The 22,360-nt window shown below is 39.9% G+C and overlaps 2 protein-coding genes across 4 annotated transcripts in view; one reads left to right on the forward strand and one right to left on the reverse strand.

The window, feature by feature from the left end:
* Nucleotides 1-704: 704 nt before the first annotated feature.
* On the reverse strand, nucleotides 705-17,976 carry gtpbp4 (GTP binding protein 4). The gene is made up of 17 exons (XM_023269094.3): nucleotides 17,821-17,976; nucleotides 16,042-16,212; nucleotides 15,868-15,971; nucleotides 13,661-13,797; nucleotides 13,492-13,592; nucleotides 12,555-12,647; nucleotides 10,208-10,399; nucleotides 8,791-8,856; nucleotides 8,626-8,715; nucleotides 7,202-7,312; nucleotides 7,048-7,125; nucleotides 6,764-6,815; nucleotides 6,585-6,685; nucleotides 3,486-3,683; nucleotides 2,058-2,123; nucleotides 1,690-1,833; nucleotides 705-1,202 (listed from the first exon to the last, which is right to left on the reverse strand). The coding sequence occupies exons 1-17, from the start codon at nucleotides 17,866-17,868 to the stop codon at nucleotides 1,050-1,052; spliced, it is 1,905 nt and encodes a 634-aa protein (XP_023124862.1). The 5' UTR covers nucleotides 17,869-17,976; the 3' UTR covers nucleotides 705-1,049.
* Nucleotides 17,977-20,904: 2,928 nt separating this feature from the next.
* LOC111567786 (La ribonucleoprotein 4B) overlaps nucleotides 20,905-22,360 on the forward strand; it is a 48,641-nt gene continuing 47,185 nt past the window's right edge. For all 3 annotated transcript variants that reach the window (XM_035947613.2, XM_023269089.3, XM_035947614.2), the window contains exon 1: nucleotides 20,905-21,448. The gene's annotated coding sequence lies outside the window, so the exon portion shown is untranslated. The remainder of the gene's footprint in view (nucleotides 21,449-22,360) is intronic.

Consider the following 22,360-nt stretch of genomic DNA (forward strand, 5'->3'; position numbering starts at 1 on the left):
GCACCCGGTAAGAAGTGAACCTCCGTCATCATCCTGAAAACTCTGTAAAACCTGAAGTTAACGACCTGCTTCATGGTCAATAACTCTGGATGGAAGGAAAACTGATCTGGAGTCAGTTTTTAGCAGAACTCAGAAGAGTTTTCTGCTGGATTGATGAAGTTCTGAGGCTCAGAATTTAGTAAAACATTCAAAAGCATCGGTGCTGCATGCTCAAAATGACAATATTGCTCCAAATTATTCAATATTTGACAAAAACTGCTTAAAAAATTTTTCAAAATGATGGAAAAATTGCAAATGCTACTCAGTGATTCTTGAAAATCACTCAGAAAACATGCAAAATTACACAAAAGTCCAATATTACATGAAAATGACCCAAAATTACTAAATTATTGTTAAAAATAATCACAAATTGTAAAATTAATCAAAAAATGGCTTAAAACAACAAAGTGACTCAGTAATTGATAAAATGACAAAAACCTGCCAAAAAATGACCTAAAATGGTTCAAAATAGCAATTTCTATGATCAGAAGTCAGATGTTTCTCCTCCTAAATGTCATGGTTCTATCTGTTGGACTGATGAAGTTCTGAAAAAGTCCATAAAAAGTGATAAATCTGGAGCCTCCTCTGTGGACTTCAAGGACCTGGAACAGGATGAAGTAAAACTGTAAATTCCAGCTGGTTTTACTGAGTCAGACAAGCTTCAGTTCAGTTATAGATTTATTCACCTCCTCTTTCTTCAGAGGAGACTTTTAGAAAAGAAGCATCATCGTCACCATTTTATCCAGAATAAACTCAACGTTTCTGGAGCCACAAACAGGATGTGAGACAGAAAAGTTCACTTCAGTGCTGCTGCCAAGAATAAAACTCATGAGATGTTCTACAGATCAGTGACTGCATGAAGTGGGACAGAAAGACTCAGGATGGAAACACAAGAAGACGTTAACCAGGAAAACTTGAGTTAATTCCATAAAAGACCAAATATTCTCATCATTACTGAGCGTTTAGATGGTTTGGGGAACGTTTCATATGAAGAGTCCCAGAAATCAGGTTCATCTGCGATCTGTGGTGCCGGACTTCCTCTTTCCAGCCAGCAGGTGTTTGGGTTTGAGGTCGAACACGTGTCGGTCGGATTCTCCCTTCCTGCCCTGGCGGTTCATGCCTTTCTGGGAGTTCTTCATCATCTTCTTTGCCTTCTTCGCCATCTGAGGAACCAACAGAACCAGCAGTGAGCTCCAGCTTTAGATAGTTTTTAACAACGGTCTTTTTTAGTTGAGACAACTTCTGCCGAAATCACGTTCAACCTACAAACTCCACTGAGTCGGAGGAATCAGTGTTTGGTCTTCAAAGGTTTAATAAATACACCCGTTTTACAAGTTTATTGCTTTCTACGTTATTTGAAGGACTTGTAAAGGGTCTGATTTAATCATCAGAATACCATAAATTAGAACCATAAATGGACATATTTGAGTTTAAACTGCTCCCAGCATCAGGTAGATGCAGCTACCAGCATTATTATATGAACACGACTCACCAGAAATAATGTTTGTTCCTCCACAAGTTGATGTGAATCACGAGATTACAGGTTTTTCTAGAACCCTGCATGAATTAATCTGTGGGAATCACTACTTTCTAGAGCGTGTTGACATCATCTGTACCTGCAGCAGGTTCCAGTAAGGTTCTGGCACTAACCTTTGGATCTCGTAGACCCAACTGGTCTCGCGGTGGACGGGAGGCGCTCTGGCTGCGAGTTCTGGAGGTGGGAGGAGCTGAAGATTCCCGTTTCCGTTTGACAGCGACGCTGCGAGAGCGTCTGGCCTGCTGAGCGTAGTGGCTCTGAAAGAACACACATGTTCATCCTGACACGTTGAAAAGCTCAACTCCTCAGTTGTTCAGGAACGCTGACTAGCAGCCTGGAAGCAGAACAACCTTCACTACTGCACGCTTTAACTTATCATTAATGTCACATTTCCACATGAAGCTATGGAACAGAACCAGGTCCAAACTGGTTCCTCCGTTCCATCACAGAACCCTGCATGAATCCTAGAGGAAGAACTCACGTCGTCCTTGTCGCTCATGTCCAGGCCGAGGTTCCCCATCTCCTTCTCCAGCTGCTTCCTTTCAACCTGAACACATGAAAGACAAACATCTCAGCATTTAAAAAGTCACTAAAGCATCTCCAAGGAGACGCTGAATGTACACGGAGACACCAAGTTGAAGCTCTGTGGGATAAACTCAGGTCCAAGTCTCTGCTAGTCGACCTTTAAAAGAAGAAAAACCTTAAAATTTAAACAAAGAGATTGAGAGAAAGATTGTGGCAATAAAATTATTTCTCTGCTGCAGAAAAAAACATCACTGATTTTACTAAAATAAACTGTTAAACTAAACGTGGTTTTTAAAGGCACAATCTGAACCTTTATCACAGATAGTTTTAAGCTATTATGAGCTAGCTCTAAGCTAACACGAGTTAGCCCTAAGCTAATATGAATTATCTCTTAGTTAGCACAGATTAGCTCTAAGCTAAAACTAGTCAGCTCTAAATTACCACAAGTTAGGGCTAAGCTGACAGAAGGTAGCTCTAAGCTAACATGAATTAGCTCTTAGTGCAGATTGACTCTAACCTAACATGAACTAGCTCTAAGCTAACACGAATTAGCTTTAAGCTAAGATGAGTTAAGTCTAAGTTAACACAAGTTAGCTCTAAGCTAAAACTAGTTAACTCTAAGTAAACACGAGTTAGCTACAAGTTAGCATGAGTTAGTTGTAAGCTAACATAAGCTAGAGCTGGGTTTACCTGACTTAATACAAGTTAGCTCTAAGCTAACATGGATAAGCTCTAAATTATTATGAGTTAGCTACAAGTTAGCATGAGTTAGTTCTAAGCTAACACGAATTAAGGCTAAGCTGAGAGGAGCTAGCTCTAAGTTAATACGGGTTAGCTCTAAGTTATCACAGGTTAGCTCTAAGTTAGCACAGGTTAGCTCTAAGTTACCATGGGTTAGCTATAAGTCAGCTCTAAGTTAGCACAGGTTAGCTCTAAGTTACCTTGGGTTAGCCATAAGTCAGCTCTAAGTTAGCACAAGTTAGCTATAAGTTAGCACAGGTTAGCTCTAAGTTAGCACATGGTACTCTAAAGCTAAAACAACTTAATTTTAAGCTAACACAGATTAGCTCTAAGCTAACAGTCTGATGTGATGAAGTTAAAGCTGGATTGTAACTAACCTCCTCTGACTGAACTAAAGCTGAACCAGGGCAGGTCTGAACCACCAGCTGGGTCTCAAATGTTTTGAACATTTTTTCACTATTTTCAGATATTTTAAGAGCAAACCAGTAACTTAGAAAGTAGCTGAAACATCAGTTGGACCACAGAAGAACATCCTGGTTGTTTTTCACCGTAAATGTAGTTTATTTGAGCTGAATATCTGCTTTTTATCCTCTTATTATCTCAGTAACGTCCTCTGACCTGGAAGAACCTCAGCTTCCCTCACCTTGGTGGCCGTCCTGGGCATACGAGGTCCGTGAACGTCCTTCTCCTTCGACTCCATCACCAGGAGCTGCTTCTTCTCGCGGATCTGTTTGGCCAGAACTCGGATCTCCTGCATCTCCTCGTCTTCGCTCTCGTCATCAGAGTCGTACTCGCCAGCTCGCTCCTTCAGCTCCTCCTCCTTCTCCAGTTCCTCCAGTTTCTGAGGGAAAGACAGAAACCACAAGACTTCAGAAGACACCAGAACCAATCACCTCTCCTCTTAGCTGGTCTAACAGATCCACAGACGGAGTCCTTCATGTGTCTCTAACAGCTCAGAACAAACACTATTAAATATACGGTTCTATTTAAAGTAGCTGAAACCTCAGATAAACCTGAACTTAAAGACCAGCTAAGATCTAAAGTGGACCAGATGGACATGAACTAAAAGCTGCCATCAGAGGAACACTTGTTGTTCTGCAGACGTTAAACAGATCAGGTTAGTTACATCAGAGTTCACTTCTTCTATCGTTTCATTTCACAGTAAATACTCTCCTCAGATTAACATGTTCTCATCTAAAAGCTTCAGGAAAATGTGACTCAGGAAACAGCTACAGCTGATTCTAAAACGTTCTGAGAAAGTTCTGCTCAGTTTCAATCAGGATGTTGTTGAGTCTCCAGAACGATCCTCTGAAGGACGAGGATTAAAATACAGTTAAAAACATGGTTGGACTTGTCGTCTCGTAAAGTTCTGAAACATTTTCCGTGTTTTGCATTAAGAACGTCCTTCCTTTGTTGTCATTTAACACTGACCAACATTGTGGGAATGTTTCAGAATGTGTTCCTGTAAAAACACATTTAAAACATTGTCAGAAAGTCACTTCATCACATTACAGGAACGTTCTATAAGAATTCATCATCAGCCTCAAAAACATCTAGAAAACATTTTAACGCTGTTTAAAGAACTTTGTTGTGTTTGAGATGTTTAGCAACTTTAACCTTCATGAAACATTATTAAAACGATAAATATCCCTAAAAAAAAATCACACAGAACATTATCAGAACCTAGCAGAGGAATTTATCCAGCGTTGGTGGAACATCAACAAGTTAGTTTAAAGAAACAGCAAATTATATTTAAGCTAATACAAGTAAGCTCTGAACGAAGAAAAGTTAGCTCTGAGCTAACACAAGCTAGCTCTAAGTCAGTATTAAGCTAATACAAGTTAAGTATAAAATAAGACAAGTAAGCTTATAGCTAACACAATCTAGCCCTAAGCTAACACAAGCTAGCCCTAAGCTAACACAAGCTAACTCCAAACTAACACAAGCTAAGTCTAAGCTAAGAGAAATTAGTTCTAAGCCAACACACTTTAATTTAAAGCTAACACACGTTAGCTCTGAGCTAAGACAAGTTAGCTCTAAGCTAAGTAAAGTTAGCGCTGAGCTAACACAAGTTTGGTCTAAGCTAGCATAAATTAGCTGTAAGCTAAGAAAAGTTGGTTTTGAACAACAGGAAATTACTTTAAAAGGCAACACAAGTTAGCTCTGAGCTAACAGTTTAGTTGTTAAGGAAGCACAAATGTCCTCTAAGCTGCTGTTTACTTTTCACCTTAGCATTTTGATTTATTTTGCATCTATCTATCTATCTATCTATCTATCTATCTATCTATCTATCTATCTATCTATCTATAGCCTATCTATCTATAGCCTATCTATCTATAGTCTATCTATCTATCTGTCTATCTATAGTCTATCTATCTATCTATAGTCTATCTATAGTCTATTTATCTATCTATCTATAGTCTATCTATCTATCTATCTATAGTCTATCTATCTATAGTCTATCTATCTATCTATCTATCTATCTATCTATAGTCTATCTATAGTCTATCTATTTATCAATCTGTCTATCTATAGTCTATCTATAGTCTATCTATCTATCTATCTATCTATCTATCTATCTATCTATCTATCTATCTATCTATCTATAGTCTATCTATCTATCTATAGTCTATCTATCTATCTATCTGTCTATCTATAGTCTATCTATCGTCTACAGTTTATCTATCGTCATCTATAGTTTATCTATCTATCTATAGTCTATCGATCTATCTATAGTCTATCTATCTGTAGTCTATCTATCTATAGTCTATCTATCTATAGTCTATCTATCTATCTATCTATCTATAGTCTATCTATCTATCTATAGTCTATCTATCGTCTATCTATAGTCTATCTATCTATCTATAGTCTACCTATCTATCTATGTCTATCTATAGTCTATCTATCTATCTATAGTCTACCTATCTATCTATGTCTATCTATAGTCTATCTATCTATCTATAGTCTATCTATCTATCTATCTATCTATCTATCTATCTATCTATCTATAGTCTATCTATCTATCTATAGTCTATCTATAGTCTATCTATCTATCTATCTATCTATCTATAGTCTATGTCTATCTATCTATCTATAATCGTGTTTGTGACTAATAAAGGTCTTGAACTGTTGATCTAACAAATCTGGCCTCTAAGCTAACAAAACTCACTATGTCAGTAATAAGCTAACACACGTTAATTATAAAACACAAGTAACCCTATAGCTGGTGCAAGCTAACACTAAGCTAACACAAGCTAAGTTTCAGCTAAGAGAAATTAGCTCTAAGCTAAAAAATTTTAGTTTAATGCTAACATGAGTTAGCTCTAAGCTAAAGCACTTCAGTTTTCAGCTAACACAGGTTAGCTCTAAGCTAACCTGACCTAATGTAGTTTACCTTTAAGCTAATGTAACCTGAGTGAAGCTAAACCAGGGCAGCTCTAAACCACCATGCCGGGTCTCAGTAAACACTGACGTTCATTTGACAGATATTTTTAGACCAAACCAGCAACTGTGGAAACAGTTGAAAGATCAGTTGAATGAAGAACATTTTGGTCTCTGAGTATTTGTGTTGTTTGTGGAGGTGAGAGCTGAATCTGACCGTCAGCCATGTTGTCCTGATGAAGCTTCATCACAAAGAAAAACCTCTGGAGCCTCAGAGATGTCATTAAGAAAAGCAGGAATCCAGCTCCAGCGCTACTCTGCTGTTGCTGATTGGTTCTGACAGTAGCTGAGCTCCGCCCACCTTCATGATGTCGGGGTCGATGTAATCTGCGATGTTGTGACCTTCCCACACTTCAGGGATCTTATCATGCTTCTCGTCCTCGTTCATCAGGTCCCAGTATTCTGAAAACCAACAGCAGTATGAGCACCGCAGACGAGCCGCTAGCTTCTACAACCTGACTGAATGGAAACATTTCTTACTCTGCAGATCCAGAACGTAGTCGTCACCCAGCTCCACCTCCAGATCTCTCTCCTGCAGCCACAAACATTCAGGCTTTAACCACACAGAGCAACCAAACAGATCACTGAGAAACTGTTAAACACTTAGAAAACTTTGGCTTCTTGAAGTTTTGTCTGCAGAACTGTGACTCAGAAACTAAGTGTAGAAAGTTCCACATTTATCTTCAGGTTGTCAAATTAAAATCAGGAAGATTGTATTCGAGTACAGCAGTAAAACTACTCTGATTACTGAAGGGGAACGGTACCAGTTTGCGTTTGGGTGCGTCCACCTCCATGGCTTTCCTTCGCATGGCGGCTCCCTCTGGGATGAACGGAGGCCTTTCCTGGTCAACATGAGAACATGAGGAAGCAGCAGAGACCCAAGAACAGCAGGAGTGTGACAAACAGATGATCATCTACCTTCTCGTCCCTCTTGGCCGGCATGGCCAGGTGCAGCCGGTTCAGGACGTCGTGGACCTTCTTGCCCTTCATCTTGGTGTTGACGCGATGAGCGAGCAGCTGGTCGCAGGCCTGCAAACATCACAGTTATCTGGAGCTGAAGATCAGCCTTTGGAACTTTTAACATGCACTGAAAAGCAGCTATTTAACAAACTGGAAGGAAAGAGGAACCAGAAAGAAGAACACACACTTTCACTGCACTCTTCACCTCTGACTAAAGAAGTGTCCAAAATGACAGAGAAATGTTCCCACAATTACCCAGATATTGTTGAAAACCACAAAAAATGCTCAGAAAGACTTAAAATTCTTCTGAAATGTTCAAAAACATGTCGAGCCTTACTCAAAAATTGTCCCAGATGAGTTAAAATTTGTACAAAAAGTTTTAAAATGCATACAGAATTATTAAAAATTACCAAAACGACTTCAATATTTTTCTAAATCTGTCCAGAATTACTTGAAAATTGTCCCAAATGCCTTAAAATATTTCAAATTGACTAAAAATGTGTCCAGAATTACTGAGAAGTAATCTTAAAACACAGAAAATGACTTCAAATTCTTCCAAAAATTGTCAAAAATGGCAGAAACTCACCAAAATGACAACAAATTTGCTCAGAATTACCCAAAAAACGCTTAATTTTGACCACAGATATTTTTAAAATGCCCAAAATGATTTAAAATTCATAGAATGTTTAAAAACATGTCTAGCATTCCTCAAAAATTGTCCCAAATGACTTAACATTTGGCCAAAAAGACTTAAAATGCATCCAGAATTATTAAAAATTACAAAAATAACTTCAATATTTTTCTAAACCTGTCCAGAATTCTCAAAAATTGTCCTGAAATACCAAAAACTTGTTCAAAATGACAAAAAAATCTGTCCATAATTAGTGAAAAATAGTTATAAAAAAACACAATAAATGACTTCAAATTCTTCAAAAAAATTATCTAAAATGACAGAAACTCTCCAAAATGACAAAAATTTGTCCGAATTACTCAAAAAATGTCTATAATGATTTAAAAAAATGTCCAAAATAACCACAAAGTTCTCCATATTTACTCAAACTTTGACCAGAGATATTTTAAGACGTCCAAAACAACTCAAAAATTGTCCCAAATGACTTAAAATTTGCCCCAAAAGCCTTAAAATGCATTCAGAATTATTAAAATTTGCCAAATTAACTTTAATATTTTTCTAAATCTGTCCAGAATTACTCAAAAATTGTCCCAGATACCTTAAAATATTTCAAAATGACTAAAAATGTGTTCAGAATTAGTGAAAAATAGTCCAAACTACACAATAAATGACATCAAATTCTTCTAAACTGTTAGAAACGTGTCAAACTTTGAGCAGAGATGTTTCTAAATGGACTGAATCCTTCGCTCACCTCAGCTTTGACCTGCATGACTCCCTCCTCCGTCAGGGTGCTCGTCTCGATCACTTGGATCCCCTCGGCAGAAAGATCTGCAAAGATTTTCTAAGAGACACACACACTTAGACGAAGCCTGCATGGAGCTGATGACCAGATCATTCCTGATCCTCTGAGGCTCACCTGCTTCTCCTCCGACAGCTCACTGAGCTTCTTCACGTCACATTTGTTGGCCACGATGATGAGCGGCTGCAGAAACACATTTAATCACTGACAGACTACAGATGGAAATTCACAGACAGACTGTTGATCAACAGAAAGAAGGAAATCATCCCATCGATTCCCTGAAAGGCCTCAGATGGAAACAAATGAAAAGTCGTCCTGTTCAGACACTCAGACCACAAACTCTTCTAGAAACACAAGCAAACCAAGAGTTCTCTGAGTTCTCTCCTTCATGATGCTCTGATTCCAGAGCTGCAGGACTTTAGACTGAAACATGAACCAACAGTGAAGAAAAATGAGTTTACAGTGCATAAAAATAAGTTTACAGTGAGCAAAATGAGTTTATAGTGAGAAAAAATGAGTTTACAGTGAAGAAAAATTAACCATAGTGAGAGAAAAATTAGTTCACAGCGAGGAAAATTAATCTACAGTGAGCAAAATTCAGTTTATAGTGAGTAGAAATGAGTCTATAGTGAAAAAAATAGTTTACAAAATAAAGCAACAGTGAGGAAAAATGAGTTTACAGTGAGGAAAAATTAGTTTACAGTGAGGAAAAATGAGTTTACAGTGAAGAAAAATGAGTTTATAGTGAGGAAAAGTGAGTTTACAGTAAATAAAAACAAGTTTACAGTGAGTAAAATGAGTTTATAGTGAGGAAAAATGAGTTTATAGTGAAGAAAAATGAGTTTACAGTGAGGAAAAATTAGTTTACAGTGAGGAAAAATGAGTTTACAGTGAAGAAATATTAGTTTACAGTGAAGAAATATTAGTTTACAGTGAAGAAAAATGAGTTTATAGTGAAGAAAAATGAGTAGTGAGAAAAAATGAGTTTACTGTGAATAAAAATGAGTTTACAGTGAGGAAAAATGAGTTTATAGTGAGGAAAAATGAGTTTATAGTGAGGAAAAATGAGTTTATAGTGAGGAAAAATTAGTTTATAGTGAGGAAAAAATAGCTTATAATGAGGAAAAATGAGTTTACAGTGAAGAAAAATGAGTTTACAGTGAGAAAAAATGAGTTTATAGTTAGAAAAAATTAGTTTACAGTGGAGAAAAATTAACCATAGTGAGAAAAAAATTAGTTCACGGTGAGGAAAAATTAATCTACAGTGAGTAAAACTCAGTTTATAGTGAGGAAAAATGAGTTTATAGTGAGGAAAAATAGTTTATAATGAGGAAAATGAAGCAACAGTGAATAAAAATGAGTTTACAGTGAGTATTGATGAGACAGAAAGTGCTGCTACAGAAATACCAGACTAATTATTGACTGAGCATCGTGAACAAACCTCCTAAAAAGCTGTGAACTCAGTCAGTGTTCCTGAACTCCAATAAATAAAGACGAGAACATGAGTAGAACCAGGTGGTGCAGCCGAACCCACCTTGTTGGCGAACAGCGGCCGGATGTTGCTGAACAGCTCCAGCTGTTCCTGCAGGGTGTGGCCACACTGCTCAGAGGCGTCCATGACGTAAAGAACCGCCGCTCGCAGGTGAGCCAGAGCCGTGATGGCCTGCATCTCAATGGTGTTCCTGTCCTCCAGAGGATGGTCCAGGATTCCAGGAGTGTCCACCACCTGCAGTCAGCCAGCAAAAGCTTGATACCAGAGGACCAATAGAACCTTCAGTTATACGATTAGATGGTTTCTTCGTCCATCATCTCTGATAGTTGTGATCAACCACCTACCAACATTAAAGTTCACCCACAATCACCTTTTTAAGTTTTCTCTGGTGGATTATCAGAAACCTGAAACACATCCAGGAACCAATGATTGTTTCTAGGACTCTGAACTGTTCACACTAGGATACATCCCATAATACTGATGATCACTAGGATACATCCCATAATACTGATGATCACTAGGATACATCCCATAATACTGATAATCACAGCTGGTTCTAACATGGACTGGAAAGGTTTGGAGACATTTTGAACCATTTTATTGTAACTTCAGTAAATGTTTAACTGATCTAAGACAGGTTTGGAATCATCTGGACACATTTTGAACAATTTTTGAGAGACTATGGACCAAATTGAGTATTTTCAGATCATTTTTGAGACATTTTTAACAAGTTGTTGTCATTCTGGCCAAGGTTCAAGTCACTCTGGAAAAGCTTTGAGGCATTTTGGACAGATGTTAGGAACTCTGGACACATTAGGAGTCATTCTGGGAAGGATTTGATGCAGTTTGAAGAAGATTCAACCATTTTAGTAACTTTGGACAAACTGAAACAGATTCCTACGTCATAGATATTAAACTGTTCACACTAGGATACATCCCATAATACTGATGATCACAGCTGGTTATAGAGGAAAAGAACAGAAACCAGATTCAGTGTTCACTGAACTGACTGAGACACCTGGATGGATTTAAACTGATTCAGTGTCAGTTTTTCCCAGAACTCAGATGTGTTTCTCCTCCTAAATGTCATGGTTCTATCTGCTGGACTGATGAAGTTCTGAGGATCAGAAATGATGGAAAAAGTCCATTAAAAAGTGATAAATCTGGACCCACCTCTATGGACTTCAAGGACCTGGAATATTCTAAGTGAGACTAAACTGAAAGACTGGAAGCAGGAAAGGAGAACGTCCTCTGGAGAAAGTTCTAGAGTAGACCTACTGACAACTGGAGAAAGTTCAAGAGTAGACCTACTGACAACTGTAGAAAGTTCTAGAGTAGACCTACTGAGAACTGGAGAAAGTTCTAGAGTAGACCCACTGACAACTGTAGAAGGTTCTAGAGTAGACCTACCATCAGCTGGAGAAAGTTCTAGAGTAGACCTACCGACAACTGCAGAAAGTTCTAGAGTAGACCTACCCACAACTGGAGAAAGTTCTAGAGTAGACCTACCGACAACTGGAGAAAGTTCTAGAGTAGACCTACCCACAACTGGAGAAAGTTCTAGAGTAGACCTACCGACAACTGGAGAAAGTTCTAGAGTAGACCTACCATCAGCTGGAGAAAGTTCTAGAGTAGACCTACCGACAACTGGAGAAAGTTCTAGAGTAGACCTACCCCAACTGGAGAAAGTTCTAGAGTAGACCTACCGACAACTGGAGAAAGTTCTAGAGTAGACCTACTGACAACTGGAGAAAGTTCAAGAGTAGACCTACTGACAACTGTAGAAAGTTCTAGAGTAGACCTACTGAGAACTGGAGAAAGTTCTAGAGTAGACCTACCGACAACTGGAGAAAGTTCTAGAGTAGACCTACCCACAACTGGAGAAAGTTCTAGAGTAGACCTACCGACAACTGGAGAAAGTTCTAGAGTAGACCTACTGACAACTGGAGAAAGTTCTAGAGTAGACCTACTGACAACTGTCCAGTTGTCAGTAGATCTACTCTAGAACTTTCTCCAGGGGACGTTCTCCTCTATGGACTTCAAGGACCTGGAACTCTGGAAATATTCCCAGTATGAAGGTAGATCATAGATAAAGTTACTGGAGATGAAGAACCAGATGTTCTGAGGAGGTTCTGGTTGAAGGTTTTATCAGGTTTGAGAATATCCTGAACAAAATCCATCATTAACATTTCACCAGGTCTAAAATCTGGACTTCTGTCATGTTTAAAAGTTCTATTTAGCTACGATATTTATAAAATGATGGTTGTGTTTAAGACTTTACACACAGAAATATTCAGTAGATAATAAAGAAGCAGATTACAGTTAAAGAAAAATAGAAAAAACTGCGTATTTACAGCATCTTTGTGTTGTATTTGTTGCATCATCTCACCTGCCAGCGGAGATACCTGTAGTCCATGTGACCCACAAACAGAGACTTGGTGGTGAAGGCGTATGGCTGCACGTCCACGTCAGCTCTGGTCACCTGACAGGAAGAGAAGGCCACCAGGTGAGATCAGCAGCAGGTGAAAACCTCCAGCAGACTTCAGGTTCAAATTAAAGCAGCTGTAAAACCAGACATTCAAGCTGCCAAGGTTTTATTTTAGAGCTGTCCAAAGAGGTTTTAGGAGGTTCAGTCCACATGAATCAAATCTAGATCAGCTGATTCTTTATTTACTTAAGCAAAGTTTGACCTTCATACAAGAATTAATACAAAACACAGAGGTACTCAAGGTTGGCTATAAATACTGAACAAAAAACAGATTTAATCTTCAGGTTGTGACACCTGGAGTGGATGAAAATTTATCTGGTCTGTGAACGAATCATATCTGCAGTAATATGACACAAAACAACCCCAGAATGATGAAAAACGACCAAACTGGGATGGAAAATGATGAAAAACGACTAAAACCTGACACAAAATGACATAAAACAACCAAACTGAGATGTTAAACTACAACTAAAATACATAAAACAACCAAAATGAGATGCTAAACCACCACTAAAAGATATGAAACAACAAAAATGAGACATTAAACTACAACTAAAGGACAGAAAACAACCACAGAATGATGAAGAACGATCAAACTGGGATGCAAAATGACGAAAATGACTAAAACGTGACACAAAATGACATAAAACAACCAAAATAAGATTTTAAACTACAACTAAAGGATATAAAACAACCAAACTGAGATGTTAAACTACAACTAAAGGACATAAAACAACCAAAATGAGAACTCCTAAAGACATAAAATGACCAAAGTACGACACAAAACAACCAGAAAGAGAAGCAGAATGATGTAAATGAACCAAACTGTGACGTCTACCTTGTTGATGAAGCTGGACTTGCCCACGTTGGGGTATCCACACAGCAGCAGTGTCCTGGTGTTGGGGTCGATGCTCGGCAGACGGGACAGATGCTGGCGGACTGAAAGGAGGCGAGTTGAGTCTCAGATCGACACAGAAAAGACGACAGAGCGTTAAAAGCAGCCTCACCTTGTTCCAGATACTCCAGACTGGACTTCTGTCGCTTCAGGATGGTGCACATCCGACCCAGAGCTGCTCTCTTCAGCTGCTTACAGCGATACAGCGAATCTCCGTACTTCATCAGACGCACATAGTCCTTAGCAACACTGGAGTCAAAGGAAAACAACTTTATTAACCTTTATCAGAGTCAGCTAATTACATAATGTTCTAGGTTCTAATCTGTTCAAACAACAACAGAACCAGAGCTGAGAGTTGGACGGTGTCCCATAAGGATACATTCTGGGTCCTTCACTATCCAGTGTTTTCCTCAATAACACCGGCCTTACTGCAGGGATTCTAATGTACATCTGTATGCTGATGACACCGTTATTTACACATCTAGTTCCTCCCTGACTACTGCTCTATCTGCACTGCAGGAGAGTTTCACGAGCATCCAACGTCCTTTCTCTAGTATAATATTTAGTTTTAAAGACAAATAAAACTAAATACAGTTGCATGCACAATTATTCAACCCTGAACAGTTAGTTTATTGATATATAATACCAAAGCAAAAATCAAGATTTAATTCATAATCCATCCAAAATCTCAACTATTTTACAAAAAAGCATTTTGCAAAATTATTCATCCCCTTATGAAGCTGTATCTTCAGCTCCTATGAAGCTGGATCTTCAGCTCCTATGAGGCTGTATCTTCAGCTCTATGAGGCTGTATCTTCAGCTCTATGAGGCTGTATCTTCAGCTCCTATGAGGCTGTATCTTCAGCTCCTATGAGGCTGTATCTTCAGCTCTATGAGGCTGTATCTTCAGCTCCTATGAGGCTGTATCTTCAGCTCCTATGAGGCTGTATCTTCAGCAGTCTTTAGCTCCAATGACCTGCAGTAGACGGAGGTATCGTCTGCAACAAACCTCTGGCAGCTCCTTGGGAATTTTAGCCCATTCCTCGTACGCCATGCTCTCCAGCTCAGCGATGTTCTCAGATCTACGTGCTGCCGCAGCTTTCTTCAGATCCACCACAGGTTCTCCACTGGGTTTCAGTCTGGAGATTGTGATTTCCACTCTAGAACCTTCCAGACTTTCTTCTCTAACCAGCCTTTGTTGGTTCTGATGTGTGTTTGGGGTCGTTGTCTTGCTGGAATGTCCAATTAGCTTCAACTTCTTCATGGACTGAGGGACGTTCTTGTCCAGAATATCCTGGTACTTCCTGAATCCATGGTACCTTCAATACATAGGAGATTCCTGGTTCCATTAGAAGCAGAACATCCCAGATCCACCATCATGCTCCACAGTTAGCAGGATGTTCTTCTCCTCGTTCTTCCTCCCAGACATTCCTCTGATCCATAGGACCAAAGAGCTCTAGTTTGGTCTCATCAGTCCATAGAACCATCTCCCAGAACTTCTGTGGCTTTGATAGGTTGCTTCTAGCAGACTGGAGACCATTGTTCTTGTAGTGTGTCTTCAGAAGTGATGTCCGTCTAGGGGATCTGGCATGAAGCCCTTCGGCATGGATTGTGTCCACAGAAACATCAGTTCCTTTTCCAGCCAGATCTTCCTGCAGGTCCTTGGCAGTAAGCCAAGGGTTCTGGTCCATCTTTCTCCATCAGGAATTTTGATGTTCTTGCCAACAGCTTCTTTTTTCCACCAGGACCATGTAGCGTTGCCAAAGTACCGGTGGCTTTGAACTTACCAATGATGCTTCCAACAGAGTCTCTGGGAACATTCTAGAGCTTGGAGATCTTCTTGGACCCATTTCCTTTCTTGTTCAAAGCAACTATCTCCTCTCTAATCTTCAGGACGTCTCTCTGGTCTGAACCATGCTGCTGCTAGAGGCGTATGGGGAGTATTGACCCAAAGTGTCCTTATTTTACAGACATGAGTATCACTCAATGTTTAGCATGAGTCCCCACTGAATTCACCTAAAATTGTGTACATACAGGTGGATGATTAGAGTTGGACTGCAGTTATCTGGATTCAGCAGCATTGTTTATAGGGGGCTGAATCATTTTGTAACCTGCTTTTTGGATGGATTATGAATATAAATCTTGATTTTTAATTCTACATGCAGCTGTACTTGGTTTTCAACAGAAATGGCTGAGAGTCAAAACCTCCTCCTTGGATGCTCTGAGATCGAGTTTGTTGAAACTCAATGAACGTACCTGGACAAACAAAGGTTAAATACATTTTTAAAATGCTTCAGATAAGATTTTAGACAAACTCACTTGTCGATTAGATTCTTGGCGATGTTGAGCTGCCCCAGCGCCAGCTTGTAATGGTCTTTGTCGTACAGAACGTTCATCAGATCGGCGTAGAACGGATGGATGTCCTGAAACAAACAACCACAGCTCAGACCTGATCGCTCGTCCAGTCGAAGCATCTGCTCAGCGGAAACTTACGTCCAGTTTGGGGAAGTCGGTGAGGATCTGCGTGAGCCGGTCGTGGTAGTTCTGCTGCGTGAACTTCACCTTCCGCATGTAGAAGTGTCGGATGCGGTGGATCTGATAATGCTTGTGGATCACTGTGGGAGTTTTTCTTTGGGTTTTGGATAAAGTGATGTCGATGAAATCCTGCAGAGAGAAACAGGAAGAGGGTCAGACATCCATCAGCCACAACCAGACTGTTTCATCTATTTATCCACCTGAAGTTAAAGCTGCTCAACGAGCAAATAAACACGTTTGATTAACCTGAAGGCCACCGTTTCTATGTTTAGCTTTAACTGTATTAACTGTTCTACTTCTATATAAACTTTACATTTTCTACCATTGGTATGTACTACTACTATTAATAATAACTAATACTGCAACATGCTCTGCAACTGCTGCCATTTATTCACAAAAACGTGTCATTTCCTGTAATCCCTCCCAGATGAATCTAAATCAAACTGTTTTCCGGGAATCCAACCAAACGTCATTCAGAAACTATTTAAGACAAAACCGCTTTGTGACAGATGAAGACAGTTTAGAAACCGTTTTATTTTTACTACAGCAGACAATCTGTGTCTTCTGAACAATTCAGCGCCCAAGAATCTCAAACAGCAGCAGTTCTTCTCCACAAACCACAACTTTTAGACTCTCATGAGGCCGCAGCAGCTTAAAGGACTCAGAATAAACACAATAACACGAGTCCTAAACGTCCAGATGTCTGAACTTCTGGATACTAGCAGGACTTCTGGATGTTAAATGGACTTCTGGATGCTAAATGGACTTCTGGATGCTAACAGGACTTCTGGATGCTAACACGACTTCTGGATGCTAACAGCACTCCTGGATGTTAAATGGACTTCTGGATGTTAACAGGACTTCTGAATGCTAACAGGAGTTCTGGATGCTAACAGGACTTCTGGATGCTAACAGGACTTCTGGATGCTAACAGGACTTCTGGATGCTAACAAGACTTCTGGATGCTAACAAGACTTCTGGATGCTAACAGGACTTCTGAATGCTAACAGGACTTCTGGATGCTAACAGGACTTCTGGATGCTAACAGGACTTCTGGATGCTAACAAGACTTCTGGATGCTAACAAGACTTCTGGATGCTAACAAGACTTCTGGATGCTAACAGGACTTCTGAATGCTAACAGGACTTCTGGATGTTAATAGGACTTCTGGATGCTAACAGGACTTCTGGATGTTAAATGGACTTCTGGATGTTAACAGGACTTCTGGATGCTAACAGGACTTCTAGATGTTAACAGGACTTCTGGATGTTAAATGGACTTCTGGATGTTAACAGGACTTCTGGATGCTAATAGGACTTCTGGATGTTAATAGGACTTCTGGATGTTAACAGGACTTCTGGATGCTAACAGGACTTCTGGATGTTAAATGGACTTCTGGATGCTAACAGGACTTCTGGATGCTAACGGGACTTCTGGATGCTAACAGGACTTCTGGATGCTAACAGGACTTCTGGATGTTAAATGGACTTCTGGATGCTAACAGGACTTCTGGATGCTAACAGGACTTCTGGATGCTAACAGGACTTCTGGATGTTAACAGGACTTCCAGACGCTAACAGGACCTCTAGACGCTAACAGGACTTCTGAATGCTAACCCTAGCAGCTACACGTGTTTCCTCCGTGTCGGTTCTTCTTCTACCTCCTACTGTCTCAGCGCCCGAACCGGCAGCTCGAACGGCCGCCGTTAAAATCCGGTAACCGGCCGGAGAAACTCACCTTCGCGGTGGGAACCACCATGATCTTCTTGAAGTTATAAAGCGCCATGATGTCGGACACGTTGTTGTCCACCGACGGCACCGAGAGAAGAGCTCCGGTGTTCCGCTGCTGACGGAAGAGACCCGGGGGGCGGAGACGGAGGGAATCTCTGAGCGGCGCCCCCTGGTGGCCGGAGACTGAAACACACATAAACACACACACACACACACACACACACACACACACACACACACACACACACACACACACACACACACACACACACACACACACACACACACACACACACATATATATATATATGAACACGGACATACACACACACATATTATTTGGTTCTAACATTAATATTAGTCTGATTTGGTTAATAAAAAAAGAAAAGCTCGTTAAGAAATTAATAGTAATAATAATTCAGGATTCACTTTGACTGAAGCTTGATGTATTTGCATAATGTTTTTGTTGTTTTTTTTTACTTTAAAAGCTGATAATTTTTCTAACTTGTAAGAATCTCAGTTATATTTTTGGTGTTTTATCATTTGATAATGTATCTTTGCTGTACTTTTAATTTGAGTTGTATTTTTAGTGTTTTATCATTTTAAAATATTTAGTTGTAGTTTTATATTGTTAGTTTTTTTTTCTTTTTAGCATTTTATGATATTTAGTTGTAGTTTTGTATTTTTAGTGTTTTCTCATTTTATAATATTTAGTTGTAGTTTTATATTTTTAATATTTTATTATATTTAGTTGTAGTTTTATATTTTTAGTTTTTTAACACTTTATAATTTCTCCTTGTTTTATTACTTTTAGTGTTTTCTGAATATTTGCTGATATTTTGACTGTTGGAGCTAAAAAAAATCATATTTGTTATGATGAAGAAGCAGCCAATCAGAGGGCGCCAGTGTCCCCCAGACCCCGCCCACTCCCTCTGATCACGAGTGGGTCCGCGTGCGCCCACTGGCCGTGCGGACCAATCAGCAGAGAGCGAGGGGGGAGGGGCGGGGCCTGGAGCTGAGCGTGACAGCTGCGGTTCACTGCTGCACCACAGAGGGCAGAAACACGACGAGGTCTCACTCCGCCTGGAAAATAAACCCGCACCAAGGGCTGATTTATCCAACAACTGGTTCAGATCAGACAAGGAAATTATTATTATTATAGCATTATTATTATTATTGTTATTATTATTATTATTATTATTATTATTGTTACCATCGACATTCTGAATGAAAGTTAAATATTGTCTGACAGCATCTTTAAAACGTTTTCTGAACGTTCCACTGAGAACATTCTTGCTCTGGTAGAACATTCCAGAATGTGTTCCCTCAACAACCAGTCAAAATGTTCCACCTTTAATATATAAAATTTCAGGAACGTTATAAAACGTTCTGTCATCTGAGGCCTGGAGAACATCTGGAAAACATTTTAATATTGGTTTGAGAACATTCTTCCTTCACTATCATGTAACGTTGTAAGAACATTTAGTAGAGAACGTTCTGTGATGGGCTCTGTCAACAACATCCCTAAAACATCCTCAGAAGATTGCGGAAAGAACGTTTCACCTGCTATTATAAACCATGACAGGAACTTTTTATTAGAAATCCTCTGAGGCACAGAGAACATCTGGAACATCTGGAAAACATTTTCTGAATGTTGCTTTGAGAACGTTCCTCCTTTGTTGTCACAGAACATCATCTGTGTACCGACAACGTTCTCTGAATGTTGTAAGAACTTTAAAGGAACGTTACTTAAAGAAACATTTCCTTAAACTTTCTTTGAACTTAAGACGCAGAATTTTTTTTTTTTTTCAAACATTATTAGAACTTGCAGGTGAAGTTCTCCAACGCTGTGTGAACGTTCTGAGTAACGGTTTCATGATTTTATTTGGTGGAACATTTGTTCTAAACACTGATGTTTCCTTGACATTAATTCCATTAAACTGCTTCATTTTCTGACTTTCAGCTCCAGTCGTCAGTGAAGAATTTTGTGTTTCTTTAACCTGTGAGGAAAATGTTCTACAGAGAACGTTTTTTCCATGTTGACGTCTGAAGAAATTAACTCCAACAGAGTTTATGAAGAACTGTATTTACAGGACAGAGTTTGTTCACGGTTTGTTTTAAATCAGTGAAAGTCTATCTTTAAACAGATTTTTGATATTTTTGGATGAAAAAATAAATTAATTAAATAAGTCCAATCATTAACTGGGCAAAATCATAAATAAGGTCCACATTAAAAATTTGTATTTTGTTTGTTTTTACCAACAGTTCTTCCTGCTTTAACAAGGATTTACAGAAAAATTACAAGTTACTGTATTAAAACCAGGTAAAAATATTATTATATTTGCAGATATGTGGGTAAATGTAGTATTAGAGGATAAACGTAGTTGTAGATGGTGGATCCTGAATAACTTTAAAACTGGTTCATTGTTGTCTTTTAGAGTTTAGTAGTTTAGCATGTATGCTAAACTACTAAACTTTCTGCTGCCCTGCTCTTCATGATTGTTTTACTCTAAAGTTAAAGCTGTTTTTTGAATTTAATTTATGGTGATTCTCATCTCAGGTGGTTCCACTGATTACACATACCGTACTTTTCCTGTAGAGTCAGGAAAAACTGTTTTATTAACCGTCAGAAGTCACCAATCTGCACCAAATAAATTAGAAGTTTATTCAGTGTTGTTAAAAAAAGTGTTTTATTTGTGCAATTTAATTGAATGTACATGATAATAAATGCTTTATATTTAGATTAGTAAGTTACAGTTGAATATTATATAATATTGTAGGATCCTAATGTTAATATCTTAAATTAGTCAGGTAAATGAGTGTTTTATCTTTTTTAAAGGCTAATATTTAAATTATTCACATAAATGCACCATAATAGTCAAACCAGTCTGTATGTGGTATTGTGGGTCCTAACCTCAATATTTGATATTTAAATTTGGAAGGTTTTAAGCTGTCAGTTAAACTCATAAAACCAGTTTTATTTCTCTGTTGGAAACCCTTCGGCTGGAGGTTTGTAGTCCTACAGGAGCATCGGTGAGGCTATGGGTCCTCTCTGTAGTGATTCATCTCTGACTGGAGACGATCTTTGAGCTGCACTCGAAAGGGAAAGGAAGCCGACCGACTTCTCCATTCCGAAGCCCTCATCCCGTCTCTAGCAGCACCGTCCCATCGATCGGAAGCTTCGAGGCGTCCACTGCACGGTTCCAGGGTTTCTCGGTCGGTCTCTGGCTCCCCGCCGCACAGCCCGCCGCTCACCGGGAGGAATCTGCTTCGTGTGAATTCAGGCGCCAGATTTATCGAACCCGACTGATAGCAAGCTAGCTAGTTAGCCCCCTAGCTACCTCCTAGCTAGCTCCATGCTAACTAGCTTGCGGTGCTGGTCGGGAGACGTTGGTTTTATTTTGGAGACACGTTGGGGCGTTTTCTGTCTCTGCGGCTGTTTCCTTCTAATCTGATTCACGGTGAAGTTTGAAGCGGGAGCTGCTCGTCCGTAGCTCGTCACAGCCTGTGAGCTAACCAGCTAACACCCTGCGCATTTAGCCTGGAAGCCAACGGAAGGCCTCAGCCTCCAGCCGACACCTCCAGCCGCCTCTTCCCCCTCAGTGTTGGCTTCGCCGTGCAGTGAGAGCTGACAGGTGAGTCCCTGCTGTTTACCGGCCGGTCCCAGGTTACCTGGAAGCAGCCGCCAGGTGTTGTCACTGCGCTGCCGTGTCGCTCAGGTGCAGCTAGCTCAGTGCTAGCTCCACATTAGCGGCCGTTGGGGGTTGGGGAATCCGCGAAATCACGCCGGAGGTCGCCATCTTTCATTGGATGCTGCCAGCAGCTAGCCGGACATGGTTGCTGCTGTGGGGCTCAACTTTCAGACTACCGGACGATGACTGCGGCTGTTCGGCCGCTGTCTGTCCGCTGACTGACCGCTGTCAGCCCGCCGAGGCTCCGTGTGAGTCCGGCCCTCGGTGCGGTGCTGCCGGCTGTAAGAGCTCCAGAGCTCCTGCACTGCGTCTGGAGCGGAACAGACCGGAGAAGTTGGTCCAGGGGTGGGATGGCGGTAACCAGCGGGTCGGTCCTCCTACAGGGACCTGCTGGAGGCCTGGAGACTATAGAACCGGACCGTAAATCAGCTGCTGTGTTTGGGTTCAGGCCTCCTCCAGACCTGCTGTTGACTCACTATGTTCAGTGTTTTTATGGGATGTTTCAGGTCAGGAGTGTGGACCAGGACCTGGTCTCTTCCTACAGTTATATCCTCCATATTTACATCATATATGAGGCAGATTGAGTGTTTGTGGAAGGTGTAGACTCAGTCTAAAATCCTGTGAGCTTTAATACAGATCTGCTGCAGCACAACACTGGCGTAAAATCAGACAAATTATCTCAACACGTTTTGCAGCTTGTTTCAAAAAATATTTTCCATTTTCCCTGCAGATTGTGAGTTATTGAAGATATACAGAGAAAATCCCAGTATTTTATTACATGTAAATAACTATATTGGTGAAATAAAACATCCCAGTGTTTGGTTATGTCCAGTATTGTGCAGCGTTAACGTCAGA

This window comes from Amphiprion ocellaris, chromosome 10 (genome assembly GCF_022539595.1).
Source record: "Amphiprion ocellaris isolate individual 3 ecotype Okinawa chromosome 10, ASM2253959v1, whole genome shotgun sequence".
In the NCBI taxonomy this organism is placed as follows: Eukaryota; Metazoa; Chordata; class Actinopteri; family Pomacentridae; genus Amphiprion; species Amphiprion ocellaris.